The sequence below is a fragment of the Pipistrellus hanaki genome (assembly GCF_964339955.1).
Source record: "Pipistrellus hanaki genome assembly, chromosome: 13".
NCBI lineage: Eukaryota > Metazoa > Chordata > Mammalia > Chiroptera > Vespertilionidae > Pipistrellus > Pipistrellus hanaki.
In genome coordinates this window covers 35,737,129-35,760,378 of record NC_140515.1, presented here as the reverse complement: position 1 = coordinate 35,760,378, position 23,250 = coordinate 35,737,129, and the positions used below count along the sequence as shown (strand labels likewise).

The 23,250-nt window shown below is 40.6% G+C and overlaps 1 protein-coding gene and 2 long non-coding RNA genes across 4 annotated transcripts in view; 2 read left to right on the top strand and 1 right to left on the bottom strand.

Annotated features, from left to right (window-relative positions):
- TF (transferrin) overlaps positions 1-23,250 on the top strand; it is a 34,919-nt gene that overhangs the window by 11,348 nt on the left and 321 nt on the right. Inside the window, exons 9-16 of the mRNA XM_084902125.1 lie at positions 309-463; positions 1,026-1,116; positions 1,690-1,725; positions 3,092-3,250; positions 6,955-7,099; positions 8,254-8,318; positions 20,104-20,288; positions 21,810-21,999. Coding sequence (XP_084758251.1) covers positions 309-463; positions 1,026-1,116; positions 1,690-1,725; positions 3,092-3,250; positions 6,955-7,099; positions 8,254-8,318; positions 20,104-20,288; positions 21,810-21,999 — 1,026 coding nt within the window. The remainder of the gene's footprint in view (positions 1-308; positions 464-1,025; positions 1,117-1,689; positions 1,726-3,091; positions 3,251-6,954; positions 7,100-8,253; positions 8,319-20,103; positions 20,289-21,809; positions 22,000-23,250) is intronic.
- The window catches only part of LOC311631725, a 29,674-nt gene continuing 6,893 nt past the window's right edge, over positions 470-23,250 (bottom strand). For both annotated transcript variants that reach the window (XR_014796632.1, XR_014796633.1), the window contains exons 2-3: positions 3,461-3,607; positions 470-746 (exon numbers count right to left, since the gene is read on the bottom strand). This is a non-coding gene — a long non-coding RNA (uncharacterized lncRNA). The remainder of the gene's footprint in view (positions 747-3,460; positions 3,608-23,250) is intronic.
- On the top strand, positions 8,327-10,903 carry LOC311631727. Its single transcript, XR_014796635.1, has 2 exons — positions 8,327-10,491; positions 10,640-10,903. It is a non-coding gene; the product is annotated as an uncharacterized lncRNA (long non-coding RNA).

The window sequence follows — 23,250 nt, the reverse complement described above, 5'->3', positions numbered from 1 at the left end:
GCTCAAGTGGTTAACTGTTATTTCAATAAAAGGAAAAAAAACAAAAACAAAAACCTAGCCTGAAGTGATAAGAGTGCCCAGCATTTGGGAGGATGATTGGCTTTTCAGAAGAAATAAATTTAAACTAAGTCTAAATGATAAGAAGTCAATCAAGAGATTGTTATTGCCTGTGCTTTCTAAGATAATTCCTTGAATGGGATCTGTTTGGGCAAATCCCAGCATTTTCATGAAGACAGTTAGTAGCATTCAAAGTAGCAGGCAGCTCATGGTGCTGCATCTGAAACCCCATTCTCTTTCTTATGTCCTAGGCCCGGATCCCTCAACAGCTGGATGCAATACTGTGAAGTGGTGTGCAATAGGCCACCAGGAAAGACTCAAGTGTGACGAGTGGAGTGTAAACAGTAAAGGGAAAGTAGCCTGTGAATCAGCAGAGACCACCGAAGATTGTATTGCCATGATCATGGTATGTCATTCCTGCTTCCATAGGGCAGTGCCTTTGCCACTGCTGCCTGCCTGTCCCAGGTGTTCCTGGGAGTGTTATGAAAACCCAGGAATAATCAGGTATGTGGGCAGCTAATTCATTAGGCAAAACGAGTTAGAACCTTACCCTCACTGAGGGAGCCCGGCCGCATAGAAGCTTCAGTATTTCTGAGCGTGTGGATCTGATGAGCTCCTTACAGCTGGCTCCATTCATCTTTCTTGCAAAAGAGAATTCTTGGTGGCAGAAAGATGCTGTAGGAATGTCCCTGAGACAGAGTTGTACTATTAGAGAACAGGCAGATCAAATGTGGGTCTTTGCTCCTGAAGAAACTAAGCAAGATACTCAGAACTGATCATCAGTTCAAGGTGGTTTGGGTGAAAATGAGAGTACATAAGGAGGGGGTCCAGAACTATTGTAGCAACAGCTGTCTCCTTGGTACTTGATGACCTGGGCTAGGAAGGATGCTTCAAGGAAACACCTGGAAGGGCAGACAGGACAGAAAATGGCCTCCTTACATCTACTCAGATATTCTGTGTCTTTGCAGAAAGGAGAAGCTGATGCCATGAGCTTGGATGGAGGCTTCATCTACATCGCGGGCAAGTGTGGACTGGTGCCTGTCCTGGCAGAGAACTACAGTAAGTGGAAGGGGCGCCCCTCAGTGTTTCATTTCTTCTAGGCCATGAAGAAAGGAGAGGGGAAAATCATAGCCTGATTCTTACTACAATGGCCATAAAAGATCTTGCTTACTGAGCATCTCCCACTTCCCAGGCTCTGGGCTCCCTCATCTCTAATCCCCACAGTTACCCTGAAGGATAGTTCTTCTATCAGACCTTCCAACAGGGGAAATGGAGGCTTTGCATTACAAAGTTCCAGCTAAAAGAAAACCTATTGCAGAGAACAGTGGGGATTCTCAGCTGAGATTCCTGGCATGTCTTCTTGCTTGCAAAGATTCAAGTATAATTGAATTGGCAAGGACCACTGTGGCCACGGGACAGACAGAGCAGGAAACTTGAAATTCATAATTTTGGGCTAAATTCCATTGGCCAGTGAGTTAAAGTGAATCTGCACAATTAAGAGAGCTTGGACTTTTTGGGAATTGGTGATATGTAGTTTTTATGGCTCTTTTTATTCTAATCTGCAACATGGGGGAGGCATGATTTCAATCTATAAATGAGTATTTAATGAATTCTTCATTTTCTCTTCTCCAGAAACTACCAGTAATTGTGTGCACACACCAGAAAGAGGTGAGTTGGGATTGGGAACCTGAGTTTAAGATAAATTCCATTGCTTTTGGGAAAGAGGAAGATAAGTTTAAATTCAAATCACAAGTAGATAAGGCAACAGAATAGATCAATTTTTAGAATGCAAAAGAACCATGGAAAGATAGTAAATGGTAATGATGGGTCCTCTTTTACACTTGCCAAGACTTACACAAAGGATTTCTCATTGAATCCTATAAAGTAGGTCTTGTCATCCTCTAAGGATGTTGAAGAGGCTGAGAGAGTTTATAAGCTGTCTAGGCTCCTATATCCTGTAAGTATTATACATCCACACCCTCCTCACCACTCCTGACTGCCTTGTATTACATTAGGCCTGCAGTTTCAAATGAAAGTTAGTATCAGCCAAGGAGCCTTGCATATTTGTGTCTGGCAGGCCTGGGGAGAGAGGCTCCCACAGACAGATGTCTAAGAGGATAAATTTCCCCAGTCTTCCAGCCAGGGATGGGCTCAGGAAGCCAGGCCAATGGTGGCTCTTGCCCAGGGTTCTGGCTGGGGTGGATTTGGAAAGATGGAGTGGGAGCAAGTCAGGAACTCTTACACCCTGGTAAGCACTGGGCCCCAGAACCTCTATGCACAGACCTCTCCAGGTCATTTTCCAGCTACTAGTGTGTAATTCTGTCCTTGTGACTTCTCCTGATTACAACCTCCCAGCCTTTCCCCATCACTCTAGGAGCCAAGCTCAGTAGGAGAATATAGAAAGGCCTATTCTCACTCCATGGATAATATGACTTCTCTGTTTTCTGCTGTAAACAAGTTACTCAGTTAAATTAGAAAGTTGAAATCACAGGTTGATGTTCCATTTCCTGTTTTAAGAATCAGCAACTATTTGCTGCTAAAAATGGTAGCCGACTTGCTTTTGACAGTTTGCACTTCACATATTTATTTTAGTGCAAATCTGTATTCTCCTTATCGCAACATATCTGGACAGAATATTCCCTGCAGTTTATTGGCCATATACAATATTTCCTAATAATTGTTAGTACACTATGTATTCTTCAGTATTCATTTCTCTGATAGTCCCCAGTGGAAGGTGAGCTGCTGATTTTTAACTTCAGTAGCTTTGTGCATTTGGAAAAGGGTCATACACCACCCACTACTCTATGATAACATATTTTTGTTATATTGATTTTTCAGTTCAGATTAATCTCCACCTGAAAGAATCACTTGTATTCACCTCACTGTTATTGGCAAGGGCTCCTTCAGAGACAGTAGGAATAATTCAGAATAATTTTGCTTCCCTAGGGAGATGGCAGACTTTGATTGCAGATAGACACTCTGGAGTGCCTAGAGGTGTTAATATGTCATTATTTTTTTGGCGTATTTCTTATAGGATATTTGGCTGTGGCTGTGGTTAAGTCATCATCACCAGAGGACCTCACATGGAACACTCTACAAGGCAAAAAGTCCTGTCACACTGCAGTAGATAGAACTGCTGGCTGGAATATCCCCATGGGCCTGATCTACAACAGGCTCAATCACTGTCAATTTGGTGAGTGAATCCTGGGAGGTCCCTGTACTCGGGGCAGGCCAGAAAGAGGTGATCTGGGAAGAGAGTGGTATAGTACAAAATTCTGCTGTGGCCCTGGTTCTATAGTAGTTAAAATTTGTTTAAAGTGAACCTTAAGGAAATACCTAAAAAGACAGTAGGGCTGGAGAGATGCATCAAAATAGTTCTTTATGGTTGCACATAATGGCTTACCTTTCTCTCATGAAAAAGAGGAGAGGTGAGTAGTCCATGCTGATATCATCATTAGAAACCCTTTCTCTTTTGCTTCACCATTCTGAGCATGAGGCCTCTATCTTCAAGCTCATCCATAATTACCGTCACATCCATAATCCAGGAAACCTCAAGGAGCAAGGAGTAAGAGCAACTTAAAGTGAATGTCACCTGCTGTTAACATATTAAAGAAGCATCCAGGAAATCTACCCAATCACTTCAAATAACTTCTCATTGCTCAGAATTAGGCACATAATCCACTTAACTCTAAAAAACACTGGAAAATGGTCATCTTTTATTTGGGCATGTTTCTGGATATGATTCAGCAATTCTACTTCTGGATATTTGTCAAAAAGAAAAAATACTAATTCAAAAAGATATATGCACTCCCATGCTTACTGCAGCATTATTTACTAGTGGCCTAGTGCACAAATTCATGCACATTAAAAATAAAAAACTAATTAGAGAAAATATTTTAATATCAATATTTACCCTTTAGATTAGAAGTGTCAACCAAATTCACGATCAACAATGATACATTGAAACATACACATGCGATTAGCACCAGCAAGAGCTTTATATGGATCACACATACACAAGTCAACTTAGCCTTACACACACACACACACACACACACACACACACACACACATATATAATATATATAATATATATAATATATATAATATATATTATATATATATATATATATATATATATATATATATATATATATATAATATATGGAATAAACTTGCTTAATTAGACCTGCTTTCTGATTTAGTTAAACTTTTTCCAGCCCAGAGAAGCACCCCAACTTCTCTTTCAGGTAATTGTTAGCAACACAGCAGTAAATATCAACATGAAGCAGGTTATTATTGTAGATCACAGCAGGAGAACAAAGGGTAAAATCGTTAACTGCAGCAGTGTTTGATTATATTCTACACAGTGAGAAAACCTGAAGTCATTTTCAAGGTTCACCTTTTTTTACATCTTTTCAATTGGGTCAAGTTTCTAAGCTTTCTAAATCTCAGTTTTCTGGCAAATAAAAATAGGATTCTACTGAGTCTCCCATCTACCTACTCCAAGACTTCCTTGAGAATCAAATGAGCTGAGGCACAGGAAAACACTTCACAGACATTTGGTTAAAGTATAAATGTTTCCACCTGGCTATAAAGCAAGTCCTGTTCCTGGGCTGAAGAAACTGCAAGGAGGCTAGTCGCTAGGGAGAGGAAACTAGGCATTGCTACATGATGCCATTATCAGTACCCACAACCACAGTTTCCAGGCTGGGCTGGGCTGTGGGCAGCATTTTGTGCCATGGGGTTTTGACACCGTTGGCTGCAATTTGGTAAAGTGTTACTCCAGGGTGGTGGCTGGGCCTGTGTCCCACTTGGGGGAAGCTGAGTGTTGATTAGTCAATGCCAGGTCCACGGTCCCATTTATTTTTAAATGGCCGTGCATGTCACGGCAGTTCCTGTGTTGAGTGCCTGCCCTCTGATGGTCAATGTGCGTCATACTGACCAGTCAGATGGGCAGAGCATATTAACCTTTTATATATATACTAGAGGCCTGATGCATGAAGATTCGTGCAGTGGGCCTTCCTTCCCCTGGCTGCCGACACCATCTTTGCTCCAGCTGGAGCTGCCTTTCCGCCTTCACTGTGGCCTAGAGCTGCCTTTCTGCCTTGACTCTGGCCTGGAGCTGCCTTTCTGCCTTCCCACACTGCCCCGAGGCCCAGAGCTGCTGGGGCAGTGTTGAATGCCTGCGTTGTTGCCATGGTGAAGACACAGTGTCCTGCCACATCCTCAGCTGCTCATTACCTGCATATGCAAATTAACCCTCCATCTTTGTTGGGTTAATTTGCATACTCATTCCTGTCACAAAAGTACAGTCAATTTGCATCTTTCTCTAATAGTGTAGATAGAAGAAGATAGCCAAGACATGGAAATTACCTAAATGTCCATCAGTAGATGAATGGATAACGAAAATGTCACACACACACACACACACACACACACACACACACTGCAATATTATTTAGCCATAAAAAGTAAGAAAATCTTGCATTTGCAACAAGATGGATGGACCCTGAGGGCATTATAGTAAGTGAAATAAGTCAGATAAAGATAAATATCGTATGATTTACTTATATGTGGAATCTAAAAAATAAAAATAAAAACAGGAAAAGAAAACCAAACCAAGCTCATATATACAGAGAACGCATTGATGGTTGCTAGATGCCAGGGTTGGGTTTGGACAACAAGGGTAAAGGGAGTCAAAAGGTACAAACTAATAAATAATCATGGGGATATGCAGCATGGTGACTAAACTTAATAATGTTGTGTTGCATATTTAAAAGTTGCCAATAGAGATCTTAAATTTCTCATCACAAGAAAAACAGTTTTATAACTGTATGATGGCAGATGTTAACTAGACTTATTGTGGTGATCATTTCTCAATATATTCATAATCATTATTTGTATACCTGAAACAAATATAATATTAAATGTCAATTATGTATCAACAAAAATGATAAATGGAGAAAAATATTGAAAAAACTAGATCTTTGTTAATAAGGAACCACGGGAAATAGCTATTGGTCAACTGCTATAATCCCTGCCTTAGGGCTTTCTAGGTAATGTGAGTTCGAGGTCCCAATTCCCTGGACCCTTCCAAGGGATGGAAATCAGTATATCCTCTGTCCTCTGAATATCCTCCAGCTTAGTTTTAGCCCCTAAAAACCCAGGTGAAGTTCACCATGGCCAAATGTTTTCTAATGGTTCTCCTTTACATTAACTTCCTGAGTATGTCCTCCCTGCCACCTCCAAATACATGTAACTGATGTAAAAAGGAGAGTCCTCTAAAAACAGTTATGAACCAGATGAGTCATGTGTGTGGACTGGATCACAAGTAAGCACCAGTTGTTCTGATAGCAATCTGACAAGAAGCATAGAGTGGCTGGGACATTCAGAAGTTTTGGTTCCCAACCAGCAAGGGCACCACCTCTGCTCTCCTGGAAGTGGTACAACCAGGAAAGAGCAGCTGAGCTGTGACTAAGTTTCCCCAGCCCTTTTCTGATCATGGAGTTCTAAGTTCTGTTAAAGCTTCTTGTAATAAATGGCAGGAGAAGAAAACATCTGCAAATAGGTGGCACAAGTTCAGGGAGTGAGACCTTCAATTTTATCCCCTTTATGTTATTTCCATCTTTTTCCTTTAGATAAGTGATATCATTCTCAGGGGGTCGAAAGAATTCTCTTCACCAGAATTGTAACAGTCACTAACTTCTATTCCCAGTCTTAATTAAGTTTCCCTTTGAATCCGATAGCCTGGTGGGTCCTGAGTTGGTGGCAGGTTCCAGAATAAATGAGTACATTCTACCTCTCTTGGGCTATCCACACCTGTTAATGTGTTAGATGAAAGCCATTTATATCGACTTATTTAGGAAAAGCTGGCTTCCTCTTGCTCTTCTGCAGATAAATTTTTCAGTCAAGGCTGTGCCCCTGGGTACGCAAAAACCTCCAGTCTCTGTGCTCTGTGTGTTGGTTCAGCAAGTGTTCCAGGAAAAGAGTGTGAACCCAACAACAATGAAAGATACTATGGCTACACAGGGGCTCTCAGGTAAGTCTTACAATGCTGAAATTAATATAATACTCCAAGATCTGACAAGATTCCTTTTTTTGGTACTAAGGTAAGTTTCTTATGTTACTAGCTTATTAGTCCTGCGTGTTTCAGGTACCACATTCAGCAACCATAGGTAGAACCCTGTGTGAAAGGGCCTCAAGGACTGTCTCCAGGCCTGGCTGTCACAGACAGCAAAGACTGGCAATATGGTTGTTCTCAACAGAGGGCAATTTGTCCTCTGGAGATAACTGGAAATACCTGGAGATTATTTTGATTATCAAATAAGACTGGAGCGGGTTGGGGTGAGGAGAGGGTGCTACTGACATCTAATTGGTAGAGGCTGCTAAACATCCCACATGCATAGGACAGCACCCTATACCAGTTATCTGGCTCAAAATGCTACAAGTGCCAATGTGAGGGAACCCTATCATAGTTGAATACAGAAATCAGGGGCCTGGATCATGCTCTTCGTGCATCTCTGGGGAACCTACAACCACACTCAACCTGGAAATATATGAAAGTAAAGTACATGATTTCTACATTCCCAACTATAATTCTATTTCATGGAATGTTTATCATTTTTAAATAGAGAAACCTGTTCACTTTATGATCTTATTACTTTTTAATTATCCTTTCTGATTCATACCTGTGTTACTTAGCAGTTCATTAATCCATCAACTGCACAAATATTGTAATTGAACTTCTCGATGAAGAAAAACACAAAAATGTATCCCAATGTATCAGTTAGAACCACCTTGTGAATTAGAGCAAGTAAAATGCATAGTCCTACACATTTCCAATTTTACAAAGAAATCACCTCACTGGAAAAACTACTGTCTAATATCTGTTTTGATGTAGCTCTCTCTGTTGGAGAAACTGTGCCAGAATTTAAGATTTAGTGTGTAGAACCGAGACTGTATAACTTACAAAGCAAATTGGAGATTTCTTTTTCTTTACTACTTCGTGATGTAAGATTAGTAATAATAGTTGAGTAGTGATAATCTATTATTTGAAATATTAGATTAGTGATAGAAGGGGAGTCAAAATTGCTTATGTCAGATGGCCAGCTCTAGATCTGTAAGGCTGCCCTTCTGAATGACAGATCTCTCTCGCTGACTTCCTCTCTTTCCTCCCTATCTTGCTCTCTGTAGGTGCCTGGTTGAAAGTGGAGACGTGGCCTTTGTGAAAGAAGAGACTGTCTTGCAGAACACTGGCGGTATGTGCACATGCTCCTCTGTTCCTCTGCACCAGGGTTGCTGTGTTCCGTTGTGCTCAGGATGCTCTGGTGAAAGTGTTATGGACTCTGTCAGGCAACAGAGCTCTGATTCTCAACCCTTTTGTTCAGTGAAGAGAGGTTTTTCACTTGGGTAAGCAGCATGCTAAGAACCGTGAGGTTCCAGTGGCCCTGAATTCTCCCCCAGGAACCCTACTATGACTGCAGACATTATGCTGCCTGTCCTCTAAATACCTCAGGGCATATTTATTTAAAAAATATATATTTTATTGAAAAAAAATAAAAAATAAAAAAAATATATATATTATTGATTTCAGAGAGGAAGTGAAAATGAGAGAGAGAGAGAGAGATAGAAACATCAATGATGAGAGAGAATCATTGATTGGCTGCCTCCTGCATGCCCCCTACTGGGGATCAAGTCCGCAACCCAGGCATGTGCCCCTGACTGGAATCGAACCTGGGACCCTTCAGTCCGCGAGCTGACGCTCTATCCATTGAGCCAAACCAGTTAGGGCTCAGGGCATATTTCTTAAGAACTAGGACATTCTCTTAGATACCTATTTTACAATTATCAAGATCAGGATATTTACATTAGCATGAATTTAATATTCATTACATCCACAGTCCATATTTAACTTTTCCAAATCATTGAAAAAGGTCCTTTATAATTATTTCCTATATTTTCATGTCCAATATATATCCCAAATATATTCTATGTCCCCTGGGGGGAAAAAACCCTAGAGACGGTGGCATACTAGTAGGGATGAGCACAAGATATTGGATTCTAGAACCAGTTCCATTAAAAGTAACCAGGGCCCCTTAGAACAATAGCCTATTCTAACGCTGAGCTGGAAAAATATAAGGTGAGCTTGGAACATCACATGGAAGTGATCAGAGTGATGGGATACGAGGAAGCACACAGGAGTCATTTGGACCCCCAACTGGCCAAATCTGGGGCATTCTGAATATTAAAGGAAATAATATTAGTGTAAACTATGATAATCCATTGAATAAAATAATACGAGTCGATCCTGATTAAACAAATGAAGATAAAGGAACAGATATTCCTTATTGTAGAATGCTAAACTAATAAACGTAGAAATAATTATAAAGTTAAAAAACTATCACTTGGCAAACAATATAGTCATGATTGATTCCATCAAAAACCATTATTGGATCCTAAAACTAGAGGGTGGATATTGGATGGCTATGACATTAAGAAACAAGCCCTGGCCAGGTGGCTCAGTTGGTTGGAGCATTGGTCTATAAACCAAAAGACTGTGGGTTTGATTCTCAGTCAGGGGACATACCTCGGTTACAGGTTGATCCCAGTCAGGGTGCATAGAGGAGGCAACCAATTGATGTTTCTCTTTCTCTCTCTCTCTCCTCTCTCAAAATAAATAAAACATATATCCTCAGGATTAAAAAAAAAAAAAAGGAACAAGAAAAAGTTTTTAAAGTTGGTAAGAATGAGCACTCCACCTGCCCGCTCTATATTACTAACTATTCATAGAACGCATTATAGTCCAAGAAGCTATTTCTTCCCTTCCTTTCCTCTTTCCCTTCACCCAACCTCAAATCTTTCCAGCTACCCATCTAGAATAAACTAACTCAATCTCCTCCAAGAAGTCTTCCCTGATGGGACACAAACATCCACAACAGAATCCCTGTCCATATTGCTAGTGTTATTAAATTCATCACACTTTATAATAATAAACTGTGGCCACAGGAAGTCTTTTGAGCTTCTTTTTTCTTCCTTTTCTATCCAGACACTGACTATAGTATGTGGAATACAGACGTTGCTAAATACTTACTTGAAGGAATATTGTTTTGGCTAATATTTCTTTCCTCCCTCCTATTATTATTACTATTTTTCTTTAAGGGCTGTGTTTTTTTTTCCTGCTACGGAGAATTATCCTAAGACTGGTTCTTTGTCACTCCCTGATTTCTTTTTGTACTCTTCTGAGTAGGGCTCCCCTTTCTAGGCTTTAATTCTCCACTCTCTGCAATGACTCCAAAAGCTTTGCCTCTTGAGGGGAATTTAGAGAGGAAGCCTAACGTATATTGCCACATGGCCATTTCTATGTACAAAGTACACTGGTGCTGCAACCTCAACCTGTGCAAATCCAAACTCCTCATATTCTCTCGAAATCCAGTCCTCTTCCTCTGTCCCTATTAAGACTTGACTATATGCCCTGCCAGTCAAGCCTAGATTAGTCTCTCAGTATGTTTCTTATTTCTTCAAAAAATGTCTTTATTAATTCCATGATATGTTGTGATATAGAAGAGTCAGGATAAAAAAGCATGTGGAGTCTATGATCTAATGATTTAGATTTGTCTGCAAATTATGTGTGTTGAAAAATGACTAGAAGAAATGCACCAATCTGAAAAGTGGTTGCTGTAGGATTTTAAGTGTTTCAAAATTTTCTTCTTTAAACTGGGTAACATTTTACAAATTACTGTTGTAAAACCAAAACCAAAACCAATGATTACTTTTTTTTTTTTTTTTTTTTTTTTTTTTTTTTTTTTTTTTTTTTTTTTTTTTTTTTTTTTTTTTTTTTTTTTTAGCATGTTACTCTTTTATTAGGTAGATACACACATTTATTTATTCTACAGTTGATAAATGTCCCCCCCCGCCCCCAGTTTGGAGCTATTACAAATAATACTATTACGAACATTCTTTTACATCAGTGGTTCTTTTTTTTTTTTTTTTTTTTTTTTTTTTTTTTTTTTTTTTACATATTTTCTTGATTTTTTTTTTATTGCCCCCCTCCCTCCCTCCCACACATCCCCTCCCTCCCCATAGTTTTATGTCCATTGGTTGTACTTATATGCATTTATACAAGTCCTTCGGTTGATCTATTATCTCCCCCTGATATCCCTACCCTCCCCACTGTAATTTGACAGTCTGCCTGTTGCTTTACTTTCTCTATATCTGTCTCTTGGTTCATCAGTTTATAAAGATCTTTATCATCCACCGATGTGTGAGGTCATGTGGTGTTTCTCTTTCGTTGATTGGCTTATTTCACTCAGCATGATGCTCTCCAATTCCATCCAGGTTGCTGCAAATGATGAGAATTCCTTCTTCTTTATGGCAGCATAGTATTCCATTGTGTAGATGTACCATAGTTTTTGGATCCAATCATCTGCTGACGGGCACCTAGGCTGTTTCCAAATTCTGGCTATTGTAGATTGTGCTGCTATGAACATAGGGGTGCATATATCCTTTCTGATTGGTGTTTCTAGTTTCTTGGGATATATTCCTAGAAGTGGGATTACTGGGTCAAATGGGAGTTCCATTTTCAGTTTTTTGAGGAAACTCCACACTGTTCTCCACAGTGGTTGCACCAGTCTGCATTCCCACCAGCAGTGCACGAGAGTTCCTTTTTCTCCGCAACCTCGCCAACACTTGTCGTTTGTTGATTTGTTGATGTTGGCCATTCTGACAGGTGTGAGATGGTACCGCATTGTTGTTTTGATTTGCACCTCTCGGATACTTAGTGACTTTGAGCATGTTTTCATGTGCCTTTTGGCCTTCCTTCTGTCTTCTTTTGAAAATATTCTGTTTAGGTCCATTGCCCATTTTTTAATTGGATCATTCATCTTCCTTTTATTTAGTTGTATAAGCTGTCTGTAAATGTTGGAGATTAAACCTTTATCAGTGGTAATATTTGCAAATATGATCTCCCACACCGTGGGCTTTCTTGTTGTTTTATTGATGGTTTCTTTTGCTGTAAAAAAGCTTTTTATTTTGAAGTAGTCCCATTTGTTTATTTTCTCTTTAGCTTCCATTGCCCTAGGGGCAGTATCAGTGAAGAAGTTATTTTGGCATACGTCTGAGATTTTGCTACCTGTGGATGCTTCTAGTATTTTTATGGTTTCCCGTCTGATGTTTAAGTCCTGTATCCATTTTGAGTTTATCCTTGTGAATGGTGTAAGTTGGTGATCTAGTTTCATTCTTTTGCATGTGTCTTTCCAATTTTCCCAACACCATTTATTGAAGAGACTGTCTTGACTCCATTGTATATTCGTGCCTCCTTTGTCAAATATTAATTGAGCATAGTGATTTGGGTTGATATCTGGGTTCTCAATTCTATTCCATTGATCTATTTGTCTGTTCTTGTGCCAGTACCAGGCTGTTTTGAGAACAGTGGCTTTGTAGTATAGTTTGAAGTCTGGTATTGAGATCCCTCCTACTTTACTCTTCTTTCTCAGAATCGCTGTGGCTATTCGGGGTCTTTTATTGTTCCAAATGAACTTTTGGAGAGTTCTTTCTAGGTCAGTGAAATATGTCGTTGGTATTTTAATGGGGAGTGCATTGAACCTATAGATTGCTTTAGGAAGTATGGACATTTTGATGATGTTGATCCTACCAATCCATGAACATGGTATGTTCTTCCATCTCCTTACATCTTCCTCTATCTCTTTTTTCAGTGTCGTGTAGTTTTCCGCAAATAGGTCCTTTATTTCTTTAGTTAAATTTATTCCTAGGTATCTTAATTTTTTTGGTGCGATGGTGAATGGAATTGCTTTTTTAGCCTCTGTTTCTGTAGTTTCACTGTTGGTGTATAGAAATGCCATGGATTTCTTGGCATTAATTTTATATCCTGCTACGTTGCCAAATTCATTTATTAAGTCAATTAGTTTTTTAATGGAGTCTTTTGGGTTTTTTATGTACAATATCATGTCATCTGCAAATAAGGATAACTTTACTTCTTCTTTTCCAATTTGGATGCCTTTTATTTCCTCCTCTTGTCTAATTGCAATGGCTAGTACTTCCAGAACTATGTCAAACAGGAGTGGCGAGAGTGGGCATCCCTGTCTTGTTCCTGTTCTTAGAGGGAATGGTTTTAGTTTTTGCCCATTGAGTATAATGTTGGCTGTGGGTTTATCATATATAGCTTTTATTATGTTGAGGTATGATCCTTGTACTCCCACTTTTTTAAGAGTTTTTAACAGGAAAGGGTGTTGGATTTTGTCAAATGCTTTTTCTGCGTCAATTGATATGACTATATGATTTTTATCTTTCAATTTGTTTATGTGATGTATCACGTTTATTGATTTGCGGATATTGTACCATCCTTGCATTCCTGGAATAAATCCTACTTGGTCATGGTGTATGATCTTTGTGATGTTCTTCTGGAGTCGATTTGCTAGAATTTTGTTGAGGATTTTGGCATCTATGTTCATGAGGGATATTGGCCTGTAATTTTCTTTCATTGAGTTGTCTTTATCTGGTTTTGGTATTAGGGTGATGTTGGCTTCATAGAAGGAGTTCGGAAGTGTTCCTTCCTCTTGGATTTTTTGGAATAGTCTGAGGAGGATAGGTTTTAGTTCTTCCTTGAATGTTTGGTAAAACTCTCCTGTGAAGCCATCTGGCCCTGGGCTTTTGTTTGCTGGAAGCTTTTTGATGACGGTTTCAATTTCTTCCCACGTCACTGGTCTATTGAGATTTTTAGATTCTTCCTGATTGAGTTTTGGCAGTTTGTATTTTTCTAGGAATATGTCCATTTCCTCCAGGTTGTTTAGTTTGTTGGAATAGAGTTGTTCGTAGTATTTTGTAACAATCTGTTGTATTTCGGTGGGGTCTGTTGTTATTTCACCTCTTTCATTTCTGATTTTGTTTATTTGGGTCCTCTCTCTTTGTTTCTTGGTTAGCCTGGCTAGAGGTCCATCAATCTTGTTTATCCTTTCGAAGAACCAGCTCTTGGTTTTGTTGATCTTATGTATTGTTTCTTTGGTCTCTATGTCATTTATCTGTGCTCTGATTTTTGTTATTTCCTTCCTTCTGCTTACACTGGGCTTTTCTTGTTGCTCTTTTTCTAACTCTTTGAGTTGTAGAGTTAGTTCATCTGTTACCATTTTTTCTAGTTTTTTGCAATAGGCTTGTAAGGATATGAACTTCCCTCTCAAAACTGCTTTTGCTGTGTCCCATAGATTTTGGATTGTTGTGTTTTCATTGTCATTTGTTGCCAGGATGTTTTTAATTTCTTCCTTGATTTCTCTGGTAACCCAGTCCTTGTTTAATAGCATGTTGTTTAGTCTCCATGTATTTGATTTCTTTGGATTATTTTTATTGTAATTAATTTCCAGTTTTATGCCACTATGGTCTGAGAAGATGCTTGATATGATTTCTATCTTCTTGAATTTGAATAGACTCTGCCTATGTCCCAAAATGTGGTCTATCTTTGAGAATGTCCCATGTGCACTTGAGAAGAATGTATATTCTGTGGCTTTGGGGTGGAATGTTCTAAAGATGTCAATTAATTCCATCTGGTCTAGTGAGTCGTTTAGGATTGATATTTCTTTGCTGCTTTTTTGTTTAGATGATTTGTCGAAGGGTGACAGTGGGGTATTAAAATCTCCTACTATGATTGTATTGCTATTAATCTCTCCCTTAATGTCCTCCAACAGTTTTTTTATGTATTTGGGTGCTCCTGTATTGGGTGCATATATATTTACCAGGGTTATTTCTTCTTGTTGGATTGTACCCTTTAGTATTATGAAGTGACCTTCATTATCTCTTGTTATGTCCTTCACTCTGAGATCTAATTTGTCAGATATAAGTATTGCTACCCCAGCTTTTCTTTCCTTTCCATTTGCCTGGAAAACTTTTTTCCATCCCTTCACCCTCAGTCTGTGTGCATCTTTTTTTCTGAGGTGGGTTTCTTGTAGGCAACAGATGTAAGGGTCTTGTTTTCTTATCCAATCTGACACCCTATGTCTTTTGATTGGAGCATTTAATCCATTTACATTTAAGGTTATTATTGATAGGTACTCATTTGATGGCATTTTTATTCTATACCCATGTTCCTTCTTCAATTCCTATTTCTTTATTTTTACAGTAGACCCTTTAGCATTTCTTGCATTGCTGGTTTGGTGGAGATAAATTCCTTCAGTCTTTTTTTGTCTGTGAAGCTCCTGATTTCCCCTTCAATTTTGATTGATAGTCTTGCTGGGTACAGTATTCTTGGATTCAAACCCTTCCTTTGCATGACTTTGTATATTTCATCCCATTCCCTTCTGGCCTGATATGTTTCTGTTGAGAAATCAGTTGCTAGTCTGATGGGGGTTCCTTTGTAAGTAACTTTCTGTCTCTCTCTGGCTGCTTTTAAGATTCTTACTTTGTCGTTGTTGTTTGCCACTTTAATTATAATGTGCCTTGGCGTCTGTCTTCTGGGATTCATTTTGCTTGGGACTCTGCGAGCATCTTGGATTTGTGTGGGTTTTTTCTTCTCTATCTCAGGAAAGTTTTCTGTCATTATTTCTTGAAATACTTTTTCCACGTCTACCTCAGTTTCCTTTCCTTCTGGAACCCCTATTATTCGAATATTATTTTGTTTTGTAATGTCCCAAAGCTCCCGTAGGCTCTCCTCCTGCTTTTTAATCTTTTTTTCTAGAAGCTGCTCTAATTGGGTATTTTTTTCCATCTTGTCTTCTAGCTCACTGATGCGGTCTTCCGCTTCATCTAGTCTACTCTTGATGCTTTCTATTGAGTTCTTCATGGTAGCGATGTCATTTTTCATTTCTTCTTGGTTCTTCCTCAATTCCTGATGGTTCTTCCTCATTTCTTCTTGGTTATTGTCAAATTTCTCTTCCATTCTTTTTAGCCAACCAATAATCATTATTCTGAACTCTTGCTCTGGTAGGCTGCTTGCCTCTGGCTCGTTTACTTCCTTTTCTGGTGATGCCTGCTTTTCTTTCATTTGTGGGGTGTTTCTTTGTCTTCCCATGGTATCTCTTTTCAGGATGTCTGGTTATGTGGTGTTCTTTCTCTTGCGTTAATTTATAGGTGCAAAATACAACACTACCATGTACAACACGAGAGGCACTTAACAGGAATGTATTTACAATATTAATAACCTCTAATAAAGGTAACCCCTAGCGATAGGCAAATTAGGGTATAGGAGAGAAGGAAGGAAGGAAGGTAAAAATAAAATAAAGAAAAATTAAAAAAAAAAAAAAAAGTCAAAGAAGAAATAAAGTAATGACAAAATGAAGTTAGAAAACAGGGAGAAAAAGAAGAGAGAGAGAGAAAGAGAGAGAGAGAGAGAGAGAGAGAGAGAGAGAGAGAGAGAGAGAAGAAGCAAACTAAAAAAATGGGAAACAAACTATATATATGTGGAGAAAATTGCCATAGATCAACCAGTGAGCCCAGCCAATGCCGGTAACAATACTTGGAGATTAATACAAACTACAATACAATATCCACTATTATTAAGTAAGGTTATGATATACAGAAGTCAACGAAACAAACAAAAACAGAGGATTTAAAAAAAATTACAAAGCAACAATAACAACACTGGAATAAGCATAACAATTTCACTGAAAAGCACCAATATTCACAATAATCAACCTTCACTCAAACAATGAGAAAAGGATAGAAAGTAGAACCGTTTTTTTTTGTGTGTTTTTTTTTTTTTTTTTTTTAACTAGTTAATATAGTGCAGAGAGTGATATTTATACACTTGTATCAGGGGTTGGAACTTAGATCTATGAGTATAGTGAGAGCTTTAGCAGGGGGTATACAGAAAGAATAGAGGAAAAACTAAAGCCGGAAAGGGATAGGATAAACTGGAGACTAAAAGGTTAAAGTTTAGTAAGAGAGTGATGGGGTAAAGGTCGAATTGAGATAGGGTTGAATGATGCTATAGTAGAGATTAAAATAGAATGAAGGTTACTCCCAATGTAAAATAAAGACGAAGTAAAATGGTACTGGGGAGGAAAAGAAAAAGAAAAAAAAATTGCAAAATAGCAGTAGTAATAGTGAAGATAGAGATTGAAAAATGTAATAATTGAAAAGGTAAAATCAAGTAAGGAAAAAAGAAAAAAAATCGTTTCTGAAGTAAAAGATGTAAAAAATGAAAATTAAATAAAAAATGTAAAAAATGAAAATAAAATAAAGAATAGTATAATTAGCATAAAATTGTCCAGTAGAGTTCAATCACTTCCTCTGTTATTGTATTTGGTATGCCTGGTTCTTGGATCAGAGAGTCTTGCAGTTCCCAGCTTTCCACTGCACCTCAGTTTTGTAAGGTAGTCCTTAATTTTAGGCAGGCTATATCTTAGTTATTTGTGTCCATTTATTTATTTTTGATTAATTAAAAGAAAAAGAAAAAGAAAAAAGAAAAAAAAAAAAAAAAAAAAAAAAAAAAGGCAGTTTGTAGTTCAGCCCTTAGGTGTCAGTGTTACTGGTTTGACCTCCCAGACTTTGGTTGCTCTGGCCTTCTTTCTCTCTGGGGGCGGGCCCTCGCAGCTCTCCCGGGCTACAATATAGGCGGGGCCACGGCCGCTCTGGGGGCGGGGCCTCGCGGCGCTCCTCCGGGGCGCAGCGCTCAGGGCCGCACTGGGGGCAGGGCCTCGCGGCGCTTTGGTGCTACAATATATCAATAGGTGGGGCCGCGGTGCTCTGGGCCGCTCTGGGGCCAGGGCCTCACAGCGCTCCTGGTGGCGCGCTCAGGGCCGCTCTGGGGGCGGGGCCTCGCGGCGCTCCGGGCCGCGGTGCTCTGGGCCGCACTGGGGCCGGGGGCCTCGTGGCGCTCCGGGGCCGTGGAGCTCAGGGCAGCACTGGGGCCGGGCCTCGTGGCGCTCCTGGTGGCGCGCTCAGGGCCGCTCTGGGGGCGGGGCCTCGCTGGAGCAATGGCGCTATCGCAGCCTGAACTCTCAGCCTAGCCACGCAGACTCTGACCTTTCTGTGGGTGGTTGAAGAGCTTCCTTGAATCCTCCCGCTTGCTCCGATCGGGGCGCCACAGGTGCTCGATGGACTCCTCGGCTGTGGGTTTTCCAGGCCTCAGAGAAGCTGCTCCCTTCCTGGTAGGGTGGCGCCGCCTTTGCGCTGAGCCCGGAGCTCCGGGAGAAGTCGGGAGTGCTGGCCGCTTGGTCAGGAAAAATTGTCCAGCGGACACTTCCTTACCTTCCTAGAGTGATCCGCTGCCCCTTAGCTGCTAATCAACATTCCCTGAGCGACTCAGATGTTGCTTCTATCTGTTTTGGGACCGGGGTCAGAACAAGTCCGTCTGTTCGGTCGCCATCTTCTGATTACTTTTATTGGAAATAAAAAGTTTTATCATGTACTTCTAGATGCCCACTGCTATCCTCCCACTGCTAACTCAGACTAAATCTCCTCCCATCTCATTATTTGTAATTGTCCTATTTTAGGTTCTGGCTCACACAGACATGGAAGTCATATTGATTTCCGTTCATAAATCCTCATAGACCCACTTTCCCTCCTGCCACGTGTCACACTCCATCCCACACTCAAGGCCTTTAGTGCCTGGGTGTGCCTCACCTGCTCAGCCCAACCACCGAAACTGTCCCACTGGGTCCAATTCTCCTTTCACCCATTAGAAACACCAAGTTTGTACCTCCCTGGGTCTTACCAGTGCCCTCCATCTTCCCCAGAGAAGCATTCCTTTCTCCTCCCCCCAATTCTATACAAGACACATAAAACCTTGCCTCTTCCAGCCAAATTTCCCTAATTAATGTACCCACACTGTGCTGGTTCTGAGTTCACACAGCATTTAGAGTGCAGTGTATTCCACCAAATAGAAAATGTTATTATCTGTGCCCTGAATCTTTGCTTTTGGCATGTGCGCTATCTTCCCCTCTAGTCAGACTGTGTCTTGTATAGGGCTGAGAACAATGTATTAAATAAATGCTTAAATAATGAGTAGAACCAGGGTTTAAAGAGAACTAGGATAGATTTCATTTGGAAGGTGTTGAGTTGGAGGAACTGATAAGAAAGGAGAAATTTTTGAAGGTGAGTAAAGATGTGTATGGTTAGGCAATTTGAGTTTTTTACTAAATCTAAAAGAGTACATGTTGGAGTATAGAAAACAGGTATTTTGACTTTATAGATAAGTAATATAAAATTTTATAACAGTGAGTTCATGTATTAGTTGTTCCATTAAATGAAAAAAAAAGCTGAAACCAGTTTGGCTCAATGGATAGAGCGTCGGCCTGCAGACTGAAAGGTCCCAGGTTCGATTCCGGTCAGGGGCATGTACCTTGGTTGCAGGCACATCCCCAGTAGGGGGTGTGCAGGAGGCAGCTGATCGATGATTCTCTCTCATCGATGTTTCTAACTCTCTATCCCTCTCCTTTCCTCTCTGTAAAAAATCAATAAAATATATTAAAAAAAGAAAGAAAATTAAATTAAGGAAAAGATTAGGAGAGAAGTAAAAAGTAGGAAAACATATTTTAGAATTGCTTCTGGAGGAAAGAGCCAGAACCCTGAGAATGGGTAAGATTATTTTCCAGAGAGAATACAGAGAAGGTGAAGTAAAGAGCTGAGAACAGGGTCGAGACCTGTATGCACAGAGGGATGTACACATTTTCACACAGAGCCAGTATGAGCGAGTCAGACTTAAAACTCCACGAGTTTCCAAAAGGGCTTCTGGGGAAAATTCCTTTGCTTGTTGGTGCAAGAAGATTGTCAATCAGTTGAGGGTCACATACTTCCTATGCTGGAGCAAGAGGCCTAAATGCTTTGGAATTTAGTAGAAATAAAGAACTTTTGGAACAGCATCCACAGACTACAGTCCTCTTCTCTGGCTGGGGGGGGAGGGGGGGGCAGGTTGGAAGGGGTGGTCACTAGGAATTCCTGATAAGTCTCTTGTTCTTCACATCACTGTGACCTCATGGTGTGCACTTCTGTCGGCCACTGGGTCCAGGCCCTCCACACACCAGTGGATTGATCACTGCGCCCCGGGGAGGGTGACTTGACCAAAGCTGCCAGCTGTGGCTGACCCACCTTCTCTATCTCCAGGGAAGAACACTGAAGAGTGGGCTAAGAACCTGAAGCAGGAAGATTTCAAGCTGCTGTGCCCTGATGGCACCAGGAAGCCTGTGTCCGAGGCTGAGAACTGCCACCTAGCCCGATCCCCAAATCATGGTGTGGTCTCAAGGCAAGATAAGGCAGCTTGTGTTCGCCAGGTGCTACTTGAACAGCAGGTATGAACCAGACAGGGCCTCCACCCTTTCTCTTTGAGTGGTGTGGATAATTTGGGAGGAGCTCACAGCTAAATGCAGCCCATATTCCCGCATTCTCTTTCTGGAAACTAGAATTGTGAGGGTATGGATTTTCAAAGTGGATCTCGTAGGCCTGGCTCTCCTGGTCACTGGAGATTAGCCTCCATCTGATGTGCATGTCCTCAGGTCTGCCTTCCTGCTTTGCCCTTGGTACCCTCATTTTCTGCACATCTGCATTTTGTTTAAATGAAAGAGACTGATTCTGTTTCCCAGACCTCCTTGACACAGGTCATGAAATGAGGATCTGTGTTTCCCTTGCTTAGACAGAGAATGACTCAAACATCCAGAAAAATCCAAGCTCCCAACCCTCATGGAGCTTCTCCTCTGGCATGCCTTGGTGAGGAGATGGGCTGCCTGAGTATTCTTTTTTTTATATATATTATTATTGATTTCAGAGAGGAAGGGAGAGGCAGAGAAAAACATCAATGACAAGAGAGAATTGTTAATTCCTCAAGACCGCAATCTGGGCATGAGCCCTGATGGGGAATTGAACCCGGACCTCCTGGTTCATAGGTTGACACTCAACCACTGAGCCATGTTGGCTGGGCCTGCCTGCGTATTCCAATTCTAAAGGCTCCTCTACCAACTAATACTAACTGCCTATTGAATCACCAATAGCTTTATTTTTAAAAACTTAAGATAGCTTATTTTTATGAGTCCTCTTATGGTAAATTATGATAATAATTCAGATTTAATGAAGATTTCCTAGGTGCTAGGTGGAATGCTAAACATTTTGTAATCATTTTTTCACTTATATGCTTAGGAAGCATGGAATAATTAAGCGTCTTGCCCAACATAGGATAAAAAATGTAGTCAAACCCTTGCTGGGTAGCTCAATTGGTTGGAGTGTTGTTCCGTACACTAAAAGGTTTTAGGTTTGAATCCATCAATCTCTGGTTGGGGTGCTTACAGGAGGCAACTGATTAATGTTTCTCTCTCTCCTTTCTCTTTCTAAAAATCAATAAAAACATTCCCTTGAAGATTAAAAAAAAACATTTAGCCAAACATGAACTTGTAACAACTACCTGTACCTCCACCTATTGGGTGGCTCATGTTTAACTTCTTCTTTGACAATAACACTTGGGAGGGACATGTTTCTGCCTGAACTCTCGTTTCCTGGAAGCTGCTCATGAGGCCATGGCCAAGGAAGTGGGGTGGAGAGATCAGAGAAATCAGGAGCAGGTGGCTGGGTGGGAAGGACTCCACAGAGGATGTGGACCAGGAGGGACCCTACAGAGGACTTTGGGAACTTCATGGAAGCTTGGAGCTAGGGCCAAAAGTGGGTGAATGCCAGGTGAGGGAGGTGGAGAGATCCTGAAGCATCCTTGGTAGCTTCTCTTGCTTTCCAAAGCCAGTTCTTAACTTTTAGCCTCCTCCATCCCATCCATATTTTCCTAGTTTCTCACTTCCACAGATCCTCAGCACTTTCTATTCATTTGACAGGCCCTATTTGGAAAAAATGAAAATGACTGCTTGAGCGACTTTTGTCTATTCCAATCTAAAACCAAGGACCTACTGTTCAAGGATGATACAAAATGTTTGGCCGAACTTCAGGAAAGAACAACGTATGAATCCTATTTAGGAGCGGAGTATGTCACGGCTGTGGGTAACCTGAAACAGTGCTCAACTTCAAGTGAGTAGGAGGAACAGCATGGGGGGAGCTGCAAAGCAAATACGGCAGGGTTCTGGATGGTGGTTACAAAAGGAGAAGTGGGCTATAGCTCCAGGAGATGACCACTGGACAAGATGAAACAATGAGCGAACGCATAATCCCAGGAAATATGAAGGCTACTTGTAAGGGCAGTTGGCAAGAAGGCTATTGCCTCAAGGCACTGAAGTAGTGAATTGCCTAGATATGCAGAATTCCATGTTATTGTGAAGAAAAGAAGGGATTTATGTGCCCATGCCCTTTGCTCTGCACCAAAATCCTTTTTTTAAAATTTTTATTCTGAGTTGTACTGTCTAATATGGCAACCCTAGCTATATAACACCATTTAAATTTAAATTACTTAAATTTAAACAGAATGAAAAATTTAGTTCCTTGGTCACACTAGCCATAATTCTAGTGCTCAACAGCTACATGTGGCTCCACATAGGTGAGAAAAGATGCATTTCCATCAACGCAGAAAGTTCTTTAACACAGTGCTGCTCTTGGGAGCTTGGACAATGATAATTCTTGTAACTATAAAGTTGTCATATATAATACTCATCTGGAACACCAGTTTTCTCAGAATTAAAATACAAAACAGTACATTTGCACTATATCTATGTTGGACCTCATTTAATCACTTGAATCATTTGGAAGTTGTGGGAGAATAATATGTTATAGAGTGAATATACATCAACTTTTGTGTGCATATAAGTGAGCCATAGTCCTTAAGAAAGCATATCTTAAGGACCATGGCCATGTGGATTCTGATTCCCAGGCCCTGTGGAGACTGAATCAGCAAGTCTGTGCCACAGTCAGGTTTTCTGCACTTTAACAGCTGCCCCACATGATTTTGATGTAAAGAACATGCTTGCCCATGGCCACTGTTGTGAGCACCCAGTTATATTTATCTAACCTATATCCTCTAAGAGGGGAGAAAGTCCGGCTCTGCTGTTCTCTGCTCCATCCCAGCCCCTAGTACGGAAACTAAAACATGCAGGTGCCTGGTGCATCTTGCTATGAGTGGTTTTTTTCCAGCCTAAAGAGGTCAGAGAGGACAGTACTCACAGGCTCCTCTCAATCACATGGACTCAAGTGTAGGAGCTCTGCCTATAAGACACCAGGTGAGGGATGATGCAGGGCAGGGAAATTGTGTTACCATCTTTGGCATGGGGCATGACCTGGGGTAGGCACAAGGGCTATGCAGGCAAGTGGAGAAGGCCACTGAGAGAATGA